Genomic DNA, 20,293 nt, shown 5'->3' with positions numbered 1-20,293 from the left:
GCCATAAACAAAATACTATAGTCGAAAGTTACCATGATACGATGAATAAGCTGATACGATGAAGTGAATTTCAAAATTCCATTCTCACCGCTTATATTCAAAGTGAAGATACAAGATCTGCAGTCATACCAAAGCAAATATTTGTTCACAAGAAAGCTGAAGGTACATATCATTCTAGCTAAAATATGAAAGGATAGGAAAAAGCAACTTGAAACCACACGTTCTGGACACTTGTGCGAGTTGTGGCCAACAACCTAGCTTGACTGGCCCACGGTTGCCGAGGTCAATCTTGTGTGATGACATCAATTGCCCCGTTACCATATTAACGACTACATAAAGTGCATTTGTAAATTCAACCTTGTTCACGTGCCATGTTATAAATGCAGCGAGTCACCAAGCAGACATAGTAATCAGCAGGAGACCCTTTGCTGACCTTTCGGAGGTGTCATGCTTGTATTTCACTCACACCATCACCATTTTCTTCCAGCAATATCAGCACATACACTTATAGCAAATACACTCAAACCTCGATATAACGAACACGGATATAACGAATTATCGGTTATAACGAAGTAAATGAAGAATGGTCTTGTCACAGCTACAGTGTTACAAATAAATGTTTATAACGAATTTTCGGATATAACGAAGTTATTTTTGTGGCAGATGTGACTTTGTTATAATGAGGCTTGAGTGTACTGAATTGAATTCAATAGTAAACAAAAGTATTAAGGTCAAATGAGACTCTCACATAACAAGGATGACTGCATGAAACAACACACAAATAAGGATTCTCAATGAATCTCTGTAGTCCCAAACTTTAAGTAGGTCATGCTTATTCAAAAACTCTTAATAGCCAACCTCCCAGAAATGTGAATGTAATCAATGCTATGTACTATAGGTCGACCAAGGTAGGCACAAAAGGGATTATAATGATCACCTTCCATGGCCATGCACTGCAGAACTTTTCCAATTGGTATTGGCTGCGATGAAAGAAATGGGGGCACCACTGAAGCAGAAGCTCTGGACGCAGATGCTGCTTCCTTTGAATTGCCATCATCCAGAATGGTGGGAGATTCCTGTGCAGGAAAATAAGGCATGCAAATGATGTGAAAAGCACAAACTGAATATCCTGCAGGATTGACAAAGTATGCAACATCAGCCATGAAAACATAACATGTTGTATATGCGTCAGTTATTTTTTAAAATTAATGTAGCAGTCACAGTCGGTAAGGCACTGTATGATAAAATTGGTATTTTATCATAGGACACAGATTCCACAGATGACAAGTGGTACTCAAGAATGCAAATGCACTTCAGTCTGTGTGTAAGAGACAGTCAACGAAGGTAGAAGATGCTTTCATTGGTAGGCAATAAACAAACAAGCTATCGAATGAAATAGTCGCATTTTTAAATTGCACACGCTAGCCGATCTTAAAATTCGAAAACTTACAACTACTATATAACAGAATGGTGCCATCATCATACAAATGATTTTAACACGAACGTGTTTTATGCCGGGGTCCACTACGGCTCCACTGACGTATTTTCATCATGGATATGACGTTGTAAAATATATACTAACATATGACAAAGAAAAAAAAACCAAAAGAAAAAGTTCTGTCACCGGGAGTCGAGTCTACGGCCCCTCGCTCCGTAGTGCACAGTGAACCAACTTGGCCGCAAACGGCACATTCTTCAGCATACTCACAGCGAGCTATTTTATACACCATTTGCTGTTGGCGGTACTCAGAGATCGGTGGCACTTCAGCATGTTTTCGTTATCACTAGCGAGATGGCATGAAGGGCTCGAAGGGTGCACTTTAAAGGTTGTCGCCCCGCGCATTGCGATGCGCGCATGCCTCCACAGAGCGTGGTCGCTCGTGCGCTTATGCTTATCTCGTAATGGGGGGTAGTTTGTACGTTTTGAGTTCTTACTACAGATTTGCGCTAAGTTACAGAGAGCATGAAGGTCACTTTGCTCACTGCAGCGGCAGCTTTTGCGAAAGGAGCGCGCTGCTCACACACACATAAGTTACAACTGTGACAGTTAGTTCGCGCTCATCCTGTGTATACTTGTGCTTTCGTTTTGTGCGTCCTCCTTTATGTTTGAGCAGCATGCTTTAATGTCGAGCTGTGACAGTTCGCACTCATCCTGTGTATGTTCTTTCCGTGCGTCCCTTCTGCTCGAGCAGCGCGTTGCGAGTTTCGAGCTGTTTGCCTTTCTTCACCTGACATTACAATTTGTTGCTGTAGCGTTCATTCCTTTGCCCTTGTGCAGAAACAATGCACAACAAATGCTCAACTATGTCTGTGAAGACAAGTTTCACTTTCGTGTTATACCGATTTCTATGACAGAGGGATCAGCCATGTCTTTTTAACAAAATGCTATTCTGCACTCTCGAGGAAATGAAAATAGTATTTGTAACCTACGTATGTCTCTTCACAATCATTATTCAAAGAGCATTAATGTGCCAGTTAATGCTGAAAATTAGGCTAGTCAGTTTTGACGAATCCAAGAAAGATGGACACTCAATAGATTTTAACTAAAATTTTGCTTCGGACACATGACATATGAAGTGACAACACAAACTACATAACTGATTGTGGTGCCACCATTGTGTGAAAAACTACAGTGCCAAGCTATGTCTCGCGGATGTGACCTTGCAAGAAGCTTAACTCGTAGAGCAATTGAAGGTACACACTTGTCTGCCTCCCTGTGTATGTGAAAAGCCTCACTAATCCCTTGGTTTATCTGGTGATGTTCACGTCCCAACACATCAGTATCATTAAATGCTACTCAGGTGTCAAACTACTTATTGACAAAACACTTGTAGGTTGGCACTTTATGTGCCAAACTAAAATAAGAACAAGATGATGAGAAAAAGGAAACTCACATGATCTGACCATACTTCCTCGTACCTTCCCTCATCATCAAACGTAAGCTCATCTTCTTCCTCTTCAATGCAGCCATGCTTTTCTCCTGCTTCATGAGACGCTGCTCCGAGCATACCCTTTTCCGATGACTTTTCTCTCTGCAAAAGAAATCGAGCATGTCAAGCATGAAAACATGGGTTCTAGTGTCTTGGTTTCTGGATTTTACTGTCGATATAACTTAGGGAAGGATGAAATTTCGTCACCAACAATGTTTTGATGACCTTCAATAACAGTGTTTTCTCTGTGGTGAACCTTGCGGTGCAAAAATTGCTACTTCTGCTTCATTTAGGGAAACAAGCACCTGCACTTATAATAATAACATCCCCTCTCTCCAAAAACACACGTACACATATGTGCATGCATGCACAGGTCCTCCCTCAGGGTCTAAAATGATTCTTCACGACACAAAACATGGAAGATTCACCTTCCTGTCAACCACTGTTTTATGCAAAAGGTGACATATAATACACTTAAAAACCAAGCAAGAACATCATACAGATTAAGTAGAAGCAAGGTACAACACAAATCAAAGCCAAGAGAAAGCATGGACCTCTTGTTCTTCATTTGTCTTTTCGCTGTTCTAACCTGCGAAGGTGCATAAATGCACGTACCGGTCCACTGCGACTTTGCGGTCGGAAACCAGGACCTGGCGGCAGGTTCTTCTGGACACAGCAGACGACACCAGGGCTGAAGTGAAGCTCCACGTGGAAGCGCTCTTCCGAGTGCTGGTCCTAAAAGATGGCAATGTGTTTTAGCCTCCTATAGCCCAAACGTTTAACCTTATTTTTTCCCTCTAGATTGTTGACTTTTTTTTTTTTTTGTTCTGAGACAGTCAACTGGGCTTTGAAATATATTAAGTGTGCTTAGAACACACAAACTTAGTCTCGCACAATTCGCTACACATATGTGAAATTTGCGGACTTGTCACGAAATTGTGAAATGGGAGTTTGGCATGAGATAACATGAGTGAAAGGCAAGCATGCAAAGAGCACAAAAATGCATGGATAAAACACATTACACTCATTTCTGTACTGTACAAGCTCTAGATTGGCATGATAACTGTCCTGGATCACACTGCAGCTTATAAAAGAAATAGTATTGCTGAGATGACTGTGCTTCGAACTGATTGAATGCAGCGTTGTGACTTTCTTTAGAATACATTGTGGCAATATGTTCTCATTTGAATCTCCATGCACTTTTCGCAGCAGCTTGAATGGCTATGACACTTGACTGATATCGACGTTGCAGGCATATGCCAACAAACTCACTCATGAGTCGACTCACTCAGACTCAGATCGGGCCGTGAGTCTGAGCAGGTCCAGGCGAGTAATATTTTGATGAGTCTGAGTCCGAGTGAGTCCGGTTGAGGAAAATTTTAGTGAGTTCGAGTCCGAGTGAGTCCACTGAGGAAAATATTGGTGAGTCTGAGTCCAAGTGAGCCCTAAGCGCAAAATATATTTCTTGAGTGAGTCTCATTTGGCTCCATCTTTTATTGTCGACCTGTGGTCCTATCTACTCATCTCTTCATCATATCATATTATCAGCCTTATATCGGCTTACGTTTATACTCAAGTCTATACCAAACTAATAGCATATACAATCCTCGTCCGATCTGTACTGAAACATGCCAGCCCTGTCTGGTTCCCGTTTACCCAGCAACAAATTATTAAAACAGAAGCGGTTCAAAGAAAGCAATAAGGTTTATTTTTAACAAGTATAGACAGACAGACTCACCGTCACATCTACTTAAAGGGGTACTGACACGAATATTTTCAGTTGTCCGTTTTTTGCGTCAAATGAAAGGCCAAGTCCTCAAGAGCCTAGAAAAGGTAATGCTAAGCGCGAGTGCGCCCTGGAAAAGTAATTACAGTATGTTTTTAAAAGCTGGTTTCGGTTCCTACTGTACCCTGACGTCACAACACGGTATGAGCTTCTCGTCACGTGCTCGCACAATATATAGTGACGTTTCCACGGCCGCTCCGCGCCGTGGCTTCGTTGGTGACGCACAAGCGGCCATTTTGGAAGTTTTGATGACGCACAAGCGGCCATCTTGGAAGTTTTGGTACCTAACGTCATCACAACTAGCCATACTGCTGCGTGAAGTCACCAGAATTTGTACTGTAGCCTGACGTCAAACTACTGTCGATGTCAATAGGTGCGCCATGGAAAAACTGACTTTAAGATCAAAATAAAATACCTTATCAGCATTCGCTGAGCTTCACACTTGCTCAGAGCCGCCTCTGCATACAGCAAATTTGTATGGTAGAGTAAAATTGCCTTCGAAAAAAGGTGTCAGTACCCCTTTAATAATGCTGTCATCTTAACACTGCAAAACCGAACGAAACTAACAAGACTAAAATTAATGTTTCAACTACTACACAACATAATAAAAATAGATAGTACTTCAAGGTATATATATCTTATTTTCAAGGCAGACCAACCCATCATAACCATTCCCATACTCTTGCCGAATACTCTTCCAACACTAATTGCTTCAAATATTCATTTTTCCCTCTAACCATTAAAGAATGAAACTCACTGAAACCTACCCTAACGACCGAATCATCCATAAACTTGTTCACAAATGCGATTGAAAGCGAATTAATTGCCTCACAAAGAGCACTAACGACATTACAACATCAGTAAACCCGCTAACGATGAGTCTGTGTCATGTTACTAATACATAGTTTTTCTCTACTGCCTATATGAAGGTAATATTTTAAGTGACATGTTCTTCGATTATTTTGTTGTTCTTAAAATTGTTTGAACAATGTAATCAATAGTAATGTGTACTCGCTGATCCTACGCTATGTTTACAAATGTATACCTTATCCTTTTGCAGTTGTTTTTGGCGATAATCTCGCCCATGTTTTTGTTACTAAAATTGTTTTATTGTGTGTTCTTCTATCGCAATGTATAATGTATAATTTTGTATGTAATTTTGACTTTTTTGTGATTTTAACCATATATGATCTTGTGCAAACATATAGTATTTTTCATGTGCCTTCCCTGCTATGATCTCTGAAGAGATTGGCAGTATTGTTAAATAAAAATAAATAAATAAATAAATAAATATATCTCGATGCACTAGCGTTCATTCATTACCTGAATATTTATTGATTAGACACGCAAGTTAGGGGGGGAGGGTGTGCCATGACCTCCCCCTGCAAACATCCTTCACGGGGTTCTTGCTAAAAATATCTCGCGCGAGTCGTATACTTTATAAAAATGTCTTTACTGGATTGAAACCACTGATGACTCGTATTTGAAAGCACAAGATCAAAAGGCATGTCGTAGAGCACCGATTATGCGAGATATTGGCGTTAAAGAGCATTGACACCATGATCGAAAAAGCTAATTTTGCACTAATAGACTCGTAAGTCGACTCACTAAGACTCAGGTCAAGCCGTGAATCTGAGTCTGTGTGAGGCCAGCTGAGTGGTATGTTTGGTGAGTTTGAGTCCGATTGAGAAAGAGTTTAGTGAGCCCGAGTCTGAGGCTCACTCCGAGTCTGAGTGAGCCCTCAGGGCAAAATATATTTCTTGAGTGAGTCTGAGTGAGCTCCATTCTTTTTGCCGACCTATGGTCTTGCAGATCTGATGCCTGCTCTATTGAAATGCAAGAACACTTGTGCAAGTATTAAGATATAGGATGGTAGAGCACTTTTAAATCTGAGACAATACTTTTCACATGCTGTATGCACTAGGAAGTACCCTATCCACTCTCCATTTATGACTCAAAATCAATTTGAGGAGTAGGTCGAGGTACGCTAGTAACCTCATGCAAGGCCCTCAGCTTCTTCACTGAACCTAAATAATAAACGCAGCAGAACACCACTCGAATTTTCTTTGTGACTAATGCAAAGGTTGTAGCACTAAGTCAATCTTACTTTTCTCGTTTTGTACAACAGAATCCAATCTGCATGCAAAATGTACGCAATACTGGGAGGTTTACACTACATTATAGCAATACTATAAGTGGAGCCAACCTGAGCACTATGTCACTTTACACTCTCAGAGGTTTTACAAGCTGCTTCATAGAAAAATCAGTTTACTCCAAAAAGTTTGGAACCTCAAAGTTTGTGACATGAATCAATCATTTCCATGAACCAAAATTTATCTACTGTGTGAGTTCTGCCCACAGCTCATAGAGTTTGCGTTCCCCCAGCTAAAGCTGTATTCACACGACGGACGAAATTGCGATTCGAGCCTGCGGATTGCGTACTACGTCACCACACGTCAGCCGTTCCCGCGTTCCCGCTTCGGTCCGCACGGAGCGATTTGTGAAGCGACAGAGGCCCAAATCACAGTTGGGATTCTCGGGGAGCAATGCCGAAATCTTTGCCTGTAGCGTGAATTCTCCCGTCGTGTGAATGCTGGCTGCGGAGAGATCCGAATCACGTCACATGTCACGTGAGTGATTCGCCCGCGATCACGTCCGTCGTGGGAATACAGCTTAAGGGGAGATGCTACTCGAAGACACTTTTTCTTTAATATTCACCCTAGAGCAATGAAACTTGAGCTGCTTATAGAACTTTTTATGCTGATTTCAAATATATAATTAGTTTTCTTGCAAGTCGCATACTTTTAGTTCTGCAACATGACAAAGTGAAAAACTTAAGCCTTTTGCCCCCCCTCTTTTCAGACCTAAACTTCAATAATTTTTTACAATTGATAGTTCATAATGTTTCAAATAAAGTGTGGAATGCAAATAACTAATTAGGAAGTCCATACAAAATATGTACTAGACGTGAAAAATTTTAACGTGGGAAGTTCATATTTCTCCTACCCTAGTAAAAGTTTACATAACTTTTTTTTATTATATAATAAGAATATTGAAACTTAAACAAGATAATTGCATTTAAGATACTTTGGAAAAAATTTGGGAAAAATTTCATGCAGATCTGAGCACCAGAAGTACCCGAAAAATGACAAAATTTGCGTTTTGAGAAAAACCAGTTTTAAAGTCAAAATTGCATGTTTATTTATCAAAGATGTCATTGAATGCGACTAAATTTGTACACAAGAAAGAGAAATCCTCCTTGTAGTGGCCACTGCCATTAAAATGCGCCAGCACCATAGGTTTGGCCCTCACAGCTCTTTCGAGCTGACTCCTCGACAAGAGATTTTTCTTCAGCGCACGCCGACGAGCCCTTGCTTCTCCTGTTAGTTTTTGAGACATTTTTTTCTGGCGTGTGTTGTCCCGTGATGTGCCAAGAGCAACAAGATCATGAGGCGGGAGCACGCCAAGCTCTTCCAGAACACGTTCAAAACTGGAGTGCCCTCGATTAAACCAACATGTTCAGTGCTGTCATATCAGCAATCAACGAAGACTCGTCGTCCTGTGATTTTTCTTCGTCTTCGAAGACCTCCGATCTTTTTCTGGGAGGCACTCACATATTCGAATGCCGCGGCAAACTCGTCGGACGCATCGGCGTCCACTACGCCTTGCGGCAGCAGATGCTCTTTTCGTGGTTTTAGTGTTCGGCTTTGATTTGCGCCGGCGTCCTCGAAATTTGTGCGCCGCGTGAAACTTCACAGGCCGGTGACCGCGCTTCCTACGGCTTTTTTATCCATAACGGATAAGCACTCGAGAAAAGCGTTGTTCAGCTGCGCTGCTCAATGAGACACGGATCCTGCAAGTATTCACAGCACACACAGGCGCGCAGCGGCCAATGGCGGCTCCCGATCCGTACCACGTGATTTAAAGCCAGTCGCGGCGCTCGAAAAAGGCGGCAAAAGCGTGCGTCTCTTTATTATTTCTTGCGCTGCAGCAGCGCGGGAAACCGTCGTTATTTGAACAGTGAGGCTCGGCTCTTCGCCTCGTGCGGTCGACAATGGCGAGCGGCGGCGCATTATCGGCTGCAAGGTGCTCGAAGATGACACACTTTCGGCCTTTTGACAGCCACCTTGTGCTCTTTAGACGCAATTTTAAAGCGTTTCCAGTTGAGTCTCGGCATTGATTTTTTTTTTTCAGAACAGTAGAGGTACTAATCTTAACAAAACAGGTGAAAACAAAAAATCGATAATTTTTTAGAAAACTCGCGTTTTTCGACCCGCATCTCCCCTTCAGTCATGTAGAACATGCAAACCATGCACTCAAACTTTCAAAGCCTTGCAACCAATTACGCATGATTACGGCACTCTCTTGCATATAACCCACACAATGAATACATCAAATTTGAGGTGCAGGTTATATGTAAAATTCAGTGTGCAACATAGTTTTATGGCAATGTTACATAGCAATGCAAAGAAGGTTGCTTCACGGCAATACACAGGGATTTTTTTTAAAAATTTCGGCAGGTTGTAGTTTTGCACTGCAAGTTATATGCAGGAGTGGGCTATCCATGAGAGAATATGGTAATTGGGACAGGAAGAAGCCAACATATATTGGGTGATAGTAGATGCGCGTTGCTTTATCGTATCATGACATAGCTGACCATACCATCAAAGATATCCATATCATAAAGATATACCAGCAGGATTTAGATCCCAAGAACACCTCAAAAAGTAATCGTAACTTGTTCAACGTTAGCTACTACCAGCATTTTTTACACTTTATGTTTTGGGATATTCGTTGAAGGCAATGGGTTTCGCTTACAAATGCCAGTGTACATACCTTCGTGGGATCCTCATACAGCATAATCACAATCTGTGTCATGTAGTTCAGTTCCGTGACTGCGTTCACGTATTCCATGGCTCTGCGCCACTGTTCATCCTTGGTCTCCTAGAAAAACGCAAAAGTTAATAGCAGGTGCGAATTCATCTTTACTGCGCAAACGTGCAGAGTGACAGCATACTAGTACTTACATCTAGCAGACCTCCATATCTGAGCACAGTCAGCAAAGAATGGATGTGGCTTTCACTAGTGAAGTACAGCCTTGTGCGGACATGTCGACCAGGCGAAGAGACTCCATGAGAGTACCTGGGAAAATGTGACAGTTTCACCTTTTCATACGACACTCAAACCACACACAATTTAACAAAAATGTCTCCCGACTTAAGGGGTCAACTCAGAATTGGAGCCGGCCTAGATTCGAATAAATACAGTACTGTCGAATCCTGCTACTATAACGAACACTGCTACAATGAATTTTCAATTCCCTGTCAGCTGCCCATAGAAAACAATGTCAAAACTATCTCTTCACAATGAATCACTTTTCTGGGCACTTCCACTTCAACAAGGTTTTCACAAATGCCACCACACAAGGGAAAAGTGCCTGCCAAGAATTGCTGCGAAATTCCGTTGGCAACTTGACGATTTCTTGTTGGCTCGTGACTTTAAGAGCAGTACTGCTGCATCGCAAGACCCGTGTATTCATCCGAGATGCACTTTCCACTACCACACGTGTATCCTGATAGATTTTTGCCATTGAGACGCTTGGCGACAGATCCTCAATGCACCACGATGCATCCCCAACTTTCGCTCACAATTTTCTGCATATTTTGTGCAGGTTATACAAGAGAAAATATGGCAACTCTGTGGTGACCATATACATCTCAGTCAGCAAAAGTTCAATGCAAAAGGTAATGCATAACCTTGCTGGGAGCAGAGGATGAGTCATAATCATCATATTTTTGTAATTTTTCTGACCTATACATGAAATTTCGCTGCAACGAAATTCCGTGACAATAAACTTTTTCGCCCGTCCTGTCAATATTGTTGCAGCAGCACCGTATATGTAAGTCAATTGAACATTTTAGTTCCCACCATTGTAGTTTATGACAAGTTCAGGATGGCCCGTCAACACTGGCACTGATTCCAGTAATTAGATGCTCCCTGTATTCATGGTGATTAGTCTCGAAGAAGAGGTGCTGCATACTCACTGCGGGTTGAGTCGATTCACACTCTCAGTCTCATCCGCTGCGGGGTCGATGTTTCGGTGCAGATCTGCTCGGATCTTCTTCAGCAGAGGTGTGCAAATGCCCAGACCAATTGTAAGCTTTTCTTGGAGGGTCAGACCATACTCCTGCAAGAGAATTTCCTCCAGTCAGAGTGACCCGCTGTCATCCACAAAACACCTTGCTTTCTTCTTTCTTTTTTTTTTCTAACACAAAAATAAAAATGAACGTTTCTTACTTCTGCATAATGAAGGGCCACTAAAGTGGAACACCAAATCACTTTAGGCTGATAAATTGTGCTTTCAGAACTTGGAAGTGTTGTTTAGTTTCGCCATCGTAGGTTCATTAATAGAGAATAAAATGAAGGTTGACGTCTCACTTTCAAATTTTCTGCCTAATTAAAGCACCTAAGCGTCAGTGTGACACCACGAATTTCCAAAACTATTTGTTAACCCATTAAGGCCCAAGCAAAAGCTATTCGTTGAATTTAATTGAAATTTCGCGCACTTATCTAACTACAGTAGACAACATCATCTGGCAATTTTCATAGAGTTACATCTATTCCTTCAGAAGTTATGATACTGTACTTTAGAAAGTACGCTGGGCTCTTGCGATAGCAATGCAAGCTGGCTCGGCACAAGAACAGCAAGCATGCTTGGCTCTTGCCATACTAATACCAAAGTTGTTTTGGCACATGCAACTTGTCGAAGCAGCGACGCATCATGCAAAGCGTTGCACCATACTTTTCGCAGCATCATTTCTATTTATCACAGACAGTGCACTTCAACCGTTTTCATTCTTGTGAAAATGCGCATATGGATGGAGGGATTGGCAGGCGCACAGGACACGGAAGACCTCTGGATAGTTCTATTGTGTACACGGCACAAGTAGTGTCCTGCAAGTATGCAGGTGAATGACAGCAGTCGACGCATAGAGGGTCTGCTAACCTCCAGCAGGTTGGCAGATCCTCTCTGCATTCAGTGCACCAATATTGATGATCTGTGTAAATAGGGCCTTTTATCACTTTTTAAAATTCTGTAGTTATACGCAGCTTGATTGTGGAGGTGATTCTCTCCCATGCCAATATTTCTCTAGCTGCTGACGATGTTTCGTGATGACACTATGTTTTTCTTTTGAGTTGATGATCATCTGCTTACAGAGCATAGTGGCTCGACTGTGTCATACTTCATCGCCCTAGAACTATGCTATTGTCTTTGACCTGTACGAAAAGAAACTCGTTTCCTGGATCAAAACAGAAGCAGTCTTTCCGATATCTTTCGTTCCATCAGGCAGAAGGCATTCATTCGCACAGCCGCCTTCCCCCTCCGCCTCAGCCGTTTCGGAGTGACAATTACTTCACCAAGAGGCTCTCGTATATCGCTGCCGGCATCTGTTGCAGTCTCCCGAGTCTCAAATGACCTTAAAAACGGCATTCTTCCGAAGAAAATACCTGGTTCGATCTCTGAGGCAACCTACAACGCAATGCAGATGTAAGCTCTCACAAAGGCCCAGTGTACTACGAAAAGTACACCAACATTTGATTACCCCTCAGAGCAAAACTATGCACTACAGCTGATTCTTGCGGTTTGCCGCGATTATATTGTTCTTTCTGAAGCACAATCAATCTGTTTTTTCAATATATACAGAGTGAAACCTTAAATTAATTGAGAAAACGTACTAGTCGTCACATGCGTTCGACGGGCGCTCGTTTTCCAAATGTTTAACAACTCGTAGCACAGAAAAAATTGGCCTGAGTCAACATGTTAGATTAGGAGAGTCTTGCTGCAACCTTTAGCATCAAAAATGATAATCAGAAAAATCTGAATATTGCATAGTTTATTTTCTATTCCAAAAAAACGAAGTGTACTTTGTAAAGTACGCTGGACGCTAATGGGTTAATATTCTGGCCACAGTGGGTCAATAGAATTACCTAAAAACTATGTCAAGCCTCTGGCTCTCTAAGCACAAACAACTTTTCGAGATGGAAAACAGAAAGAACAATCATGACCTTCTTTTCTAATTAAAAGAATGTTGGTTTAGGAGGTGTTTCCACTCCTTCCATCCATCATATACAGGCTTTAGTTTATCTTCTTCGTTAGTTCGAATTTTCTTAAATTCAAATGGGGCAGGCATCCCCATGAGATTTGAATGAACGAGCGTTTAGTGTACTGTCGAATCTTGTTACAGTGAAGCAGAATCCAAGAACAAATACCTTTGTTTTATCCAATACTTATTACAAGCATATATTGAATTAGACACCAATACTGGCAGAAACATTTTAGCTTTACTTATGCGCAATAATTCATTATACGTAGGTATCTGTGTTAGTGATGTCCAGGGCTCTCTGCAACTTTGTCAGGCAACATTACTCTTTCAGCTTCCAGTCCAGGTCTATCATTTGCATGAACACTGAGAAATGCTTAGTTTCAAGTGCAGTAATAATTGTTATGGTTCAACATCCCAAAACCACAATATGACTATGAGGGACGCCATAGTGGAGGGCTCTGGAAATTTCGATTGCCTGGGGTTCTTTAACGTGCACCTAAGCCTAAGTACACGGGCCTCAAGTATTCTCGCCTCCATTGAAAATGCGGCCACCGTTGTCGGGATTCGATTCCACAACCTTCTCGTCAGCAGTCGAGCACCATAACCACTAGGCCACTGCGGCAGCTTAGTTTTAAGTCTGTTAAGAAGTGTGCCATCACAAAGTTGGTTAGCGTTTGAAGAATGCAACTAGTTGCATACTACCAAGAACTGCAAACTATCATAAAGCTTTCAATTTTAATTTTAATTATGCTGATAACTAGCGTTTTCATTACCTGGGGTATGACAACATCGGCCAGAGCCTTGGCATACAGATAGAGCTCTTCTGCATGCACAAACTGCAGGGTGTGCTGGTTGTGCTGCAGGTCATACTTGATGCAGTCATAGACGTCGGGGATCTTGCTGATGTCAAACTTGCCGTTCTTCAGCTTGAAGTCCTTCTCCAGCTTGGCCCAGCGTCGCAGCATCAGCTCCCACGTCTCCCCATGGTACAGGGGAACTGAAATTGTATTATAACATGACCTCGTCCCTTTTCGCAGGTGTTGCAGCTTAGATATATGCTTGCATAAAAAATGTTCACTGGAATAATCACTGCTGGTATTCTAACTAGGCGCTACAGTGAACCATACTATGCATACATACCATTATAGTAACTGGCTGCTAAAACGAAACAAAGCTTATGCAAGATGCAACACACATCCTTCTCATGGAAAATTTTTTGTCATGGAATTGACGAGATTTTGATGGAACATTGCAACAGAACACGAGCAAAACCTGACACCCAAGTTCCATATTTGTGCCACTTTTTATTTCTCTCTCTTTTCCAACAGTAGAGTTGTCTGATGAACTTCTGAATTTCTGTGAGAAATAGTTACATGTCAACAAAATTGCCACAAGTGCTAATCAAGCCAGGCATGTCTGAGGTGGCTGGAAAACTGATGATGTGTGTCAGGTTTGACTGAAGACTGAACACTAAAGCATACTGATCATTCAGATGTTCGTGACGATATATGTTAGCAGTAGCACAGTTCTAGAAGGTACTACTTTTGCTAATAATAGTTTTTATCTGGTAAGACTAGCCACAAGGCATACGAAGAATAAATGAACACCATATAAAAGCTTCTAACTGTGCTTAAAGCAAGAACCGCGGCAGTGACTCTGCTAGCTTTTCGATCAACGAATGATTAAATGCTTGTGAAAAATTCCATATGGTGTATTCTAATGAACATTCAACATTGTATTTCACTGAAATTCATGTATGTATTTTTGTATGTTATGTATGCATGCATGCATGCATGCATGTATGTATGTATGTATGTATGTACGTATGTATGTTTATTTCTAACTTTAATCTGTAGCACCATCCTCCACACTAAAGGAAAGGTTAGTAGATCTCATGCATCTAAGGTGTTCATATTTGCTTTAAAGAGAGCTGAGAGCACTGCTTTCTATTACTTGGAAAATAAGATCATTTCACAATTTTTATTCCTTTCCTTTTTGCTTTTTCACATATATTTGCTTTTATACTATTATATCCATTGATCAATTGAACATTTCTACGATCACTCCTTCATGTCACCAGAATATTCCACTACTGGCCATCTGTCATTACCTGCTGCACATTTAACTGCCTGGTTTTTATTCTCTCTGGCCTTTCACAAACTTTTGTTGAACAACGTCATCAAGCAATGGCATTTATGTGAGCATCAATGACAGCAGTGCAACTCGCACTAACTTCGGACTAGGGGATCAACTCACCATGGGTCTTGCTTTCGTCCTTGCGGCATTTGATCAGTTTGATCAGGTCCTGTATGATCTCATAGACGTGCTGACATGCCTTGACGGGATTTTTGATGAACTGCAGAGCATTCTGAATGGATCGTGCATGTGTAGGGTTGAGCTGCAAATTAAAATAAAGTAGAAAAAAAAAGCGACAAATCCTCCCCTATAGTTATGCGCTTACACGAGCATTGTCAAAAGTAAGCCATTTTCTCCTTTGCTCTGCCCCCTACTTTTGATCAACCCGAAGTTTTAACAGTGAAAGACAATATACACAAACACACACCCTGAAACAGGCAACTACCGCATGAAACTAGAACTATTTGACAAATTACGCTGCAAAGTGCCATACATATGAGACAATCAAGCACGAATGCCCTCTTACACAGCCTCTGGAACAACTTTCATTGTAGACCTCGCTCTCCCCGTACCTTTTCAAAGTCCTCTTCTGTGAAGTCATGGTCCACCTGGAATGCTTCATGCAGTCTCTGTTTCACCCTGTAATGACTTTCAATGTATAAAGAACATTTTGTCAAAAAGCATGCTTCTCTCGGGGCTGTCAGTGACCCAGAAACGTACAGTGACGTCAGGGATATGCAGCCCAAATCACCTACAGCATGCAGTCGTTTTTATTTTTCAAGGAAGTGGCTACTGCAGGCAAATGAAGTCTTCAGACTGGCATTCAAAACAAGCAACACAACGAAAGATGCGTAACTCAAATTATGAGTTTTTGACAAACATCACTATGGCCTTCTGTGTTTATTGGTTCAATATATTCAACGAGCATTCTTTCATACACCTGTTCACAAAAAGGAAACGCTGGAAATTTCCCGTGACAGTTTGCACAGCATCTCTACTACCCTTCCCACCTTCGATGTGCCAGGTTGTTTTTGAGATATTGCTCAAAATAATACAACAAAGCCAAAACTGAAACCAAGGCAGCTGTGCCATGCTGTGCTGCAGCAAACACAACTACTGACATGGCCGGTAGAGATTTCCCATGGGCAGGTAGTATAAGGCGGTTTGAACAATATTTTGTACAAGCAGGCCGAAACAGGAGTGACACTTAGGAACTCTCAATGAGTGGCTGTGTCAGTTTGCTAAAAAAAAATAAATAAAAAAAGAATGTGCTGATGAAATCTGTGCAATTATAGCACGCAACGTAAAGTTTATCTGCAAAAAAAAAAAAAGGGAATGCTATGGGGCTTTGTAATTAGGCATGTGTGATAAAAAAAAAAATGTGGCACAGCATTAAGTGAAGGCTTGTCAGACGTTAATAAATATTAAAAATAAATATAACGAAAGAAAAAAGCTTGGGAGAGTCTATTGAAAGCTCTCATTTGTATCATTTCATGATGTGCTATCATCTCGCGATACAGAAGCCTTCAGAACAAAAATATTGTTTAAATTTTGCCGCCAACAAGTGCAAGACAACCGTAACCTTATCTGAAGAAATTACCCGACAAATTGAAGCTGCAAATACAGGTTGAGATAGGTAAAACGCAAGGACAAAAGCGATTTTTCTAGTATTGGTAAATTATTCTTTCACAATGCCAAAATCACCATGCTTGCCGCGAGAAGAAGCTCAGTAAGCGATAACGAGTGCAAAAAGAAAATGCGGGCGGCGACGCCACCTTGAAATTTCTGCGCCAACCATTGACGTCACAAAATTTGACGGCGTCTACAAGGGCTTAAGTAGTTCCTAATAGGTAAAAATGAAGAACATTGTCCTCTGTGGGGACCAAATGCTTAACATATGTATTTCAATGAATTTCATTGAGATAACTTCACCAAAACACGAAAAGTTAACTTCGAAATACGCGACGCCACGCGCGGAGATTTCGGCGCAAAATTTAAAAATTAAACTTCGACCTTGACTTTATCCTCTGTTAATGTACCTATGATGGCAAAATTAACGACATTTGTGTTTTCAGAGTACAATTCATCAATCTAAAGCATTTCATTGTTTCACTTCAGTGTCCCTTTAAACAACACAGAAAGCCACAAGTATGTCCTCACGTGAGAACAGGCAATAGTAGACGTGCTTAATTTCATTACCAGAGTGATTGAGTAGTAAGAGTGTTCATACAATGGTGAATTCTTGCAGCTCTACGCACTACAAAACATAGGTAACCTATGCAGAGAAGGCAGTTGTATCATCCACAATTACGTAACGACTGCATGACTAAGTGCTTGATATTGGAATAGAAACCTTGTTTTGTTTTTTGTTTTTCACCTTATCCTTAAATTATTACCATATTACATTATGTTGACACAAGCTAAACACTGAGGCAGAGAGTGAGTGTAACAGTGGCATGAAAAGTTTTAGCCTTTCATAAACTGAACTTAATTACAGTGCAACTGCGAAAGAAACAGCTCAGAACAGCTTGATGTATATTATACCATAGGAACTACAACAAAGAAGTGCTTGCCACTACTATGTTATTCTGTCAACGAATGTTGGAGATGACATAAGAACAAGAAGACTTCAGTATTTGCATTTAGTAATGTCCATGGTCATGGACTGACACATTGTATAAAAAAATGTTGTGTACAGTTTTTTTACATATAGAAATGTCAAGTTTTGCATGATATTAATAGTATTGCTGCCATTAAACTAGACTGCTGTCAGAACAGTTTTCAGTGCTAAATGAAATGCCATCAATGTGTGTAGTAGGTTGGAATAAAAAATGAACTGGTTAAGTGAACCAGGATAAAAACTTGAAGACGCATAGGTACACATATATACGTGTGCTTGTTTTCCTGTAGTAAAAATTTGAGGTATGAAATGGTTTGGCAGACTGGGACCAAAAGAATAAATTGTTTCATGATAATAAATGCACCTGCAATTCTATAAATGCCATAGTAATGACTGTATGGGGCCCCCAATTCAAGCACACAAAATTAAATTAAATTCCAGAGTTTTACGTCCCATGTTAGTAGTTACTTCAGAGCCATCTTTGTAAATCTACAAATTGTCCAGAGAGTAAAAGTGGTTCAGCTAAGTAAACTTAAAAAGCTTTGTAAGCTGTGGTCTAGTTAAGCCCAATTAATTTTGAACTTGCATAGTGCAACAGTGCAAGCATGTTTTTTTAAACCCCACACTACCATTACCATAAATATAACTTGCATGTCAATACTGAAGGCGGTATTTTCACCAAATAATTGATTTCAAAGGCGCACAAAACAAATACGAACAACACAATAAGAATGTTATTCTAACATGCACAATCGTCAAGTAAATAAGGCGACTATACTACAATAAAACAATAAGGGTGCGGTAACTAATACAGCATGCACACGCTGTTTACATTCAATTAAGGGGAAAAAAAAAAAGACTGAAGTGCAGCGGTGGTGCGAAAGCAAATTGTGGAAAGTGCTGCCACAGTCTAAGCATAAGGTTACCATAACAACAAGTCATGACAATGAGTCACAAAAATGAGGTGGCACCACGTTCTGCTTTGAGAGCCCTGTAAAGATTTCTTAATTTTTTTTTTGTAAAAAAGTATATAGCAAGTTTCTGTGTACCAGAAAGCATATGATAGTGAGGATGATTGGTTTCAAATGAACACCCAAAACAGCCAAGTTACAACTGCGGGTGCTACTTTCTGGGCACTGTCAGATTCCACTACGCTCTCAAAGAGACTATTTTAGTCAATTTTGTCAGCTCTGATTAGCCAAAGGCACAGCTACACCATCTCCGATTAGCTCAAAATGCAAACATGGCAGAATTCGCTCATCCGTGTTTGTCTTACTGTGTCCCGTGTTAATCATTTTGAGCATACCAGTTTTCCTTAAAGGGACTGTCTACCGTCCTTCATCGCTTTTCTGGTTTTTACCGCAATAGAAAGTGTACCGTTTGAAGTGTCTAACCTTGCAGCTGTTTCTCTGCAAAGTGAGTAGAGATTTTTAAAACAGAATTTTTCGATCTTCATTTGGTCTTCTTCCATTGGCGTGGAACATGCCCACAACACTGGCTGGTGGACGCGATGACGATTGTAGTGCCGGTAAAAATTAAAACCGAAAGCACATGTGATTCCCGTAGGATTACTTCATTTTTGCCGAACACTAATGTAATGAATGTAACAGTCGTTTTTAGCGTACTAGCGGTTAAATGAAGCCTTAATATACGATTACAGAACACTTGCTTTGCTGTAATCGCAGTCTATGGGTTTATTTTAGCAATGCTGCCGCAATCCAAGCCAAGTTGATTAATCAAAAAGAGACTATAAATGCACGCCTTCACAGCGTAGCACATGTGAGACATCCTAACAGCAATACAGTGACACAGTACGACCAGCACAGAGGGCCGCATGGCATAGCGCACGAGTCGAAGTAGACGAAATCGAAGAAGGTGCTGCAAGCAGCGCCACCGGGTGCCTTTTTGGATGCGTAAGAAAAAAAAAGCAAAAAATTACTTTGATGCAACCGAAAGCTGCCTCAAGTGCGTAAAATACAATTTCAAGTTATACATGTTTGTTTTTAAGCAAAATTAGTCTACCTGCGAGGATTTCTTGTCCTACCAGTAGATTGACCACATCACTGTTGGGTGACGCTATCGGTCATTCTTTCACGATTTTCAACATCAAATTAAAAATATAATTCCTTTTTTATGGGGCAAAAGCATGCTTGTTGCCGCCGATGTGACGAATGATCTCATTTTCACCACAATCAGAAAAATTTTTTCAAGCGGTAGACAGTCCCTTTAAAGAATTCGACAACATTGTGGGATTTGAACTGCGTAATTAGCAAGAAATGTGGCTCTGATCAACCCTGACAGACCTCCCTGCTGCTGTAGCAAAGTTCTCAACTCACATGTTCTGATACTTGCTGGAGTCGCAGTCGTTGTCCAGTAGTACCGTTCGTGTTTGCCGATTTTACCATTTGGACAAGAATCGGCGTCAATTCACCTTCTAAAGCCAGAAGACCCTAAGAGTGCAAAACAGTGTGAGCAGCACATTGGAAGGTAAGTAGTTTACTGCATGGCATATGTGAATGAATGAATAAATTTATTATGAAAACAATACCGTTCGCATTCATGGTGGTGTGCAATTATAGGAATACGGCAAATTACTGCACTATTACGAACCATATTTTCTCACGTATAACTCGCTGCCTTTGTGTAATCCACATTCCCAATTTCAAGCCGTGGAAAAATAAATATTTAGGAAAGAAACATTCCTAAGTATTGCGGT

The 20,293-nt window shown here is 40.9% G+C and overlaps 1 protein-coding gene across 1 annotated transcript in view; it reads right to left on the bottom strand.

Moving 5' to 3' along the window:
* The window catches only part of LOC119393820 (inositol hexakisphosphate and diphosphoinositol-pentakisphosphate kinase 2-like), a gene marked incomplete in the record, with an annotated part of 70,396 nt that overhangs the window by 13,758 nt on the left and 36,345 nt on the right, over positions 1–20,293 (bottom strand). The window contains 11 exon segments of the mRNA XM_049416380.1: positions 938–1,076; positions 2,895–3,032; positions 3,546–3,665; positions 9,553–9,660; positions 9,744–9,858; positions 10,761–10,903; positions 13,595–13,818; positions 15,078–15,219; positions 15,530–15,596; positions 19,914–19,954; positions 19,956–20,027. Of these exon segments, the coding sequence (XP_049272337.1) occupies positions 938–1,076; positions 2,895–3,032; positions 3,546–3,665; positions 9,553–9,660; positions 9,744–9,858; positions 10,761–10,903; positions 13,595–13,818; positions 15,078–15,219; positions 15,530–15,596; positions 19,914–19,954; positions 19,956–20,027 (1,309 nt within the window).

Source organism: Rhipicephalus sanguineus, chromosome 5 (genome assembly GCF_013339695.2).
Source record: "Rhipicephalus sanguineus isolate Rsan-2018 chromosome 5, BIME_Rsan_1.4, whole genome shotgun sequence".
Taxonomy (NCBI): Eukaryota; Metazoa; Arthropoda; class Arachnida; order Ixodida; family Ixodidae; genus Rhipicephalus; species Rhipicephalus sanguineus.
Note: the sequence above shows the minus strand (reverse complement) of the source record. Positions and strands in the feature narration are given on the sequence as shown.